Below are 5,017 nucleotides of genomic sequence, written 5' to 3' on the forward strand. Positions count from 1 at the left end.
AAGCAGCACCATCAGTCCAACATTGTATCTTCTCGACGAGATTAACATGTTAGTCTCATATCCTTCTTGTGAATTAAACGAAGCACTCGGATTATGGAAAAAGGAAATCAGAGATTTTTTATTTTTTCGCTGCGCAATTTGGGTTGCAATAATCTCGGGATTTCCCAACAAGGTATTGTTTGAGGCTCTTGAAAGCTTGCTGGCAATCCTCAGTCCACTCAAAATTTGGAACTTTCCACAGCTTCTTGAAGAATGGTAGGCACCTTTCTACAGACTTCGACATGAAATGATTAAGTGCTACCACTCTCCCTGTGAGTCTCTACACATCTCTTACGCAGGTCGGCTCAGGCATCTTCAGTATGGCTTCTACTTTTTCGGGATTTGGCTCAATGCCCTTTCCACTGACCATGTAGCCTAGGAACTTTCCTCCTCTGATGAAGAAGGCACACTTTGTTGGGTTCAGCCTCATTCTATACTGCTCCAGTACTCCAAATACTTCTTTCAGATCTGCCAAGTGTTGTTGGAAGGTCAGACTCTTTACAACCATGTCGTCCACATATACCTCCACATTCCTCCATATCTGACCTTTAAAGATCTTATTCATCAGTCTCTAATATGTCGCCCCTGCATTTTTCAGCCCGAAGGGCATGGCCCTATAACAATAAGTCCCGTCTTCAGTTATGAACAAGGTCTTCTCCTCATTCGACCTGTCCATTGGAATTTGATGATAACCATACATCGCATCAAGGGACGACATATAATCAAAGCCGGCCATAGAATCGACCATTTTCTTAATGTCAAGGAGTACATAACAATCTTTGGGACAAGCTTGATTCAAATTGGTAAAGTCTATACACATTTTGTATTTGCCATTGGCTTTTTTGACTAGCATAGGGTTTGCTAACCACTGTGGGTACATGACTTCCCTAATGAACCCTGCCTCCTCTAATTTTTGCACTTCCTCCTTAGTAGCTTACTGCTTCTCCTTCCCAAACACCCTCTTCTTTTGTTTTAATGGTTTTTCTCCTGGAGGACATTGAGCTTGTGAGTCATCACCTCAAGGTCAATTCCTAACATGTCAGAGGGTTTCAAGGCGAAGCTTGAGGCATGTACTCGGATCAGGGCCATTGTCGCCGCTTTCTATTCTTCGCTTAGGTTTACGTTGAGACTGAAGACCTTGTTTGATTCTTCTTCAAATAGTGGAAAGGTCTCCAGTTCTCCAACGGGCTCTGTCTGGGCTTCTTTCTTCTCATTCCTGACTTCCATGACCTCCGGGTTTATCCCCTCAGCTGTTGTGCTTGGTTCTGCCACTGTGGCCAGATACACTGCTCTTGCTTCCTCCTGTCATCCCCGGACTACTCCCACCTCTGCCTCAGTTAGGAATTTCATAGCGAGGTATCTGTTGCTGGTCACCACTTCAAATTCGTACAGCACAGGCCTTCCCAAGATTGTGTTGTAGCTTAACAGGAGTCTCACCACCAATAACACTGCATAATGAGTTTGAGACAGGGGCAATTTTCCCAAAGTCAGGGCTACCTTCACCTTCCCTTCCACGGCCACTGGGGTTCCTTGAATCCTCTTCATCGGGGCTTGATCCCTTACTAGTTGCTCCTCTAGTATCCCTATTTGCTGGAAAACCCTATAGAGCAGCAAGTTCACCTTACTCCCATCATCGACTAGGATCTTCCGGACTCGATAGTTGTGAATGACGGCCTCGATGACCAGAGCATCATCATGAGAAATTTGGATGCCATGAGCATCTTCAGGGGAGAAAGAGATGGTCACTGGGAAGTGCTCTACCACTTGCAAGACTTTGTTACTGCTCCCCTCCCTACTTCGGCTTCTCTTCCTTCCTCTTCTACTCATCCAACCTCCAGTCCCTCCCATGATCATATTCACGGTTCCGCTGGAGCCGTCATTCACGGGCCCTGCCCCCTGTCTATGGGGCCTCTCTACTGTGGTGTTTTGCTGGGGCCTCTCCCCTTTAGGTTTCTTCACAAAGTTTTGGAGATGCCCCTTCTTGATTAGCCTCTCGATCTCACTAATTAGCTGGTAGCAGCTGTTGGTGTTATGGTCATAGGTGCAGTGGTATTGGCAGTACTTGTCAGGATCTCTCCGGCTTACATCTGCTTTCATGGGCTTAGGCCATTGGAGGAAATCCTTATCTTGAACTGCCATGAGCACTTCGACTCTAGATGCGTTGAGGGGGGTTATTACCTCAGGGACCCGAGGTGGATATGCCCTATGCTCCCTCCTGTCCCATGGCTGCCTATACACCTCTGGGCCTTTATTTTGTCTTTTTTTAGGTCTTTTTGACCTCCTTTCTTCTAGTGCCTTCCCTCTGTCTGCAGCCTCCCTAGCGAACTTGCTGGTTATCAAGGCGTCATCTTGCTTTATATATTTATCTACTCTCTTCATCAGTTTAGCTAAGGTAGTGGGTGGCTTTCTACACAATGACCCAAAGAACTCAGAGGACGTGGTCCCCGTCTGCATGGCCTCCACAGCCCGGCTTTCATCCGACTCCGAGATTTGGAAGGCTTTTGTATTAAAATAGGCCATATACTCCCTCAAGGACTCGTTCTTCCTTTGTCTGACTGTCTCCAAATAACTGGTCTTCTTTTCAACCGGGACCCTTGCTATGAACTAGCTGATGAAGATATTAGCAAGGTCCTCGAAGCTCTTAATGCTTCCCGCCTCCAGACTATTAAACCAGGCCCTCGCTGGTCCTGTGAGCATTATGGGGAATACCTTGCACATCAAGGCATCCGATAGAGTTTGGAGCTCCATTAATGTTTTGTAGTTAAGAATATGCTCCCTCGGGTTCCCAGCTCTATCATATGTTGCCATAGGTGGCATCATAAACTTCTTAGGGATGGTCTCCTGTTGGATCCACCTTAAAAATGGTGAGGATATGGGTAAGAGGGTCTGGCTGTGATCTTTTTTCCCCCCCAGCTCGGCCAAGAGCTGCTCCTTCATTTTCTGTAGTTTATGATCTACATCTGCCTCCTCTTACCTCGGCCTCTTCTCTAGGCGATATCTGTCTCCCCATTCTTCGCTCTCCGTCCTCCTGGCTGTTCCCACAGAGTAGCTCTCTGCCTCGTCATTCTCAATGAGTTCTCTCACCCTCCTTCCCCGAGTTCTAGCTGCTGGCTCTTCTTCTCCACCAGCTCCTCTACTTCCTTCTCCGGTCCTTTTACTACTTTGTTGAGAGATCTGGTGATTGAAAGTGGGTTGAGGCTCGGTGGTATGGACCCCATTAGCCACATAAGGTATGTTTAATGGGGTATTGAGACCCCTCTGCTGCAGTATTTGCCCTAGCCATTGGGCAGTTTTCTGTAGTTAAAGTGTCATGGTTTGATGTTCTTGATTGGATATGGTGGTTCTGGGGACATTCCTTTCCGAGCTCGGTGAGGGACTAAACACCACTGGTGGTTGGTTGGAGGGGGTTGTAGGACTGGAAAAAGAGAACTATTGCCCTTCTTGAGCAGAGCTCAGGTCGTTTGGGATGTTATTGGTATGGTTTTCGTTAAGGTTTGCCATGTGGATCTGAGTGGGTATTACGAGAACGGAACTCCGGTGATGAAAATATCTCCTTCGTTTCCATAGACGGCATTAATGGATGTCCTGAGATCTAGAAAAAAGGAGTTTACAGTAGTTGTGTAAGCTTAGATGGAGAGGAAAACATTCCTCCCTTTTTATTCCTTTTTCTTTTGTCCGCTAGTGACGTCTAACCACCTCTCTGCTATAGTGTCACCTGTCTCTGTCACCCAGACCCATACGTACGAATGTGTCAGAGTCCCTCTTCACGCCAAGGGGCCATTTAATTCCCCTCGGCGCGCATGCGGGCAGAGCTGCAAAGTGACTAGGCCTGCTCTCCTTCCTCTGGTCACATCACCAAACTGGGCTTCCTTTAGAAGGGTCTGCGTGTGAGGTCTATCCGGCCTGATTCCTCGACTGGGCTAGGACATGCAATCTGGGCTGTTTTGCTTCAGGAAGGGCTTGGTGGACTTTGGGCCTGCCTTTCGTATTAGGGTCTAGCCTTGCCCCCGGATGTAGAAGGCCCGTCGGTCATCATCATTAAATAGCAAATGTATTATAATTGATAGTAGAATTTAATAATTAAAGTATTTTAAACCTAAAATAATTACATTAATAAATAATTATCAATTAATTAAATATAGAAGGTAAAATGAAGAGAGAAAAAGGATAAAGGTGTTGATAATATGAATATCTGCTATAGCAAATTAAAGTAATCTAATATAAAGTAAAATTAGATTTTAATGATGTAAATAAAATAAATTTTAAAATTAAATGATTATGGATAAGAATTACTCAATTTTTTATGAATATTATTATGTTATATATATATATATATATATATATATATATATATATATATATATATATATATATATGCACTCTTATTCGTAAAAAATATTACTTACATTAATTTTAAAGTTTAAATAATTTAAATTTTTTAATCCTATTTATAACTAAATTACGTTATTACGATTTAAAAAATTATTAAAACAAATAAAATTGTTATAAAATATTTTTTAAAAAATACATTTTACATTAGTGGTTAATTTAACTTTAGTGCGACAACTTTTATATTAAAACATAAATTTAGTTTTAAAATTTATTAATTAAAATTAATGCACATCTAATTAAATATAAATTATGTATCCTGACACGGAGCAACTAGTCTTGGACTTTATGGCAGACTTGAACCGGGTCTAACTTTTGCTGCCAACATCCGATGGAGACCCATGATAGCTTTTCGGAAAGGAAATTCCATCGTTTAAGGGTCAATTTTGAATTTTAATTATTTTTTTGGATGTTTTTATAATTTTACATATTAGGGTTTTTTTTTCTATTTAAATCGCATTCTTTAGCTATTAAAGACTCACTTTTCAATTTTTAAAGGATTTCAATAAGATTTTTTTTTTTGCTTCTAGCCTATCTTTCTCTTTTATCATCTTAGCCAAGCAATATTGGTTAATACTCCTGATAGAGT

General features: G+C 42.3%; 1 protein-coding gene across 1 annotated transcript; it reads right to left on the minus strand.

Moving 5' to 3' along the window:
• Positions 1–1,472: 1,472 nt before the first annotated feature.
• LOC110607513 lies at positions 1,473–2,178 on the minus strand. The gene is made up of 2 exons (XM_021746638.1): positions 1,537–2,178; positions 1,473–1,487 (listed from the first exon to the last, which is right to left on the minus strand). The coding sequence occupies exons 1-2, from the start codon at positions 2,176–2,178 to the stop codon at positions 1,473–1,475; spliced, it is 657 nt and encodes a 218-aa protein (XP_021602330.1).
• Positions 2,179–5,017: the final 2,839 nt, after the last annotated feature.

The sequence above is a fragment of the Manihot esculenta genome, chromosome 18, assembly GCF_001659605.2.
Source record: "Manihot esculenta cultivar AM560-2 chromosome 18, M.esculenta_v8, whole genome shotgun sequence".
Lineage (NCBI taxonomy): Eukaryota > Viridiplantae > Streptophyta > Magnoliopsida > Malpighiales > Euphorbiaceae > Manihot > Manihot esculenta.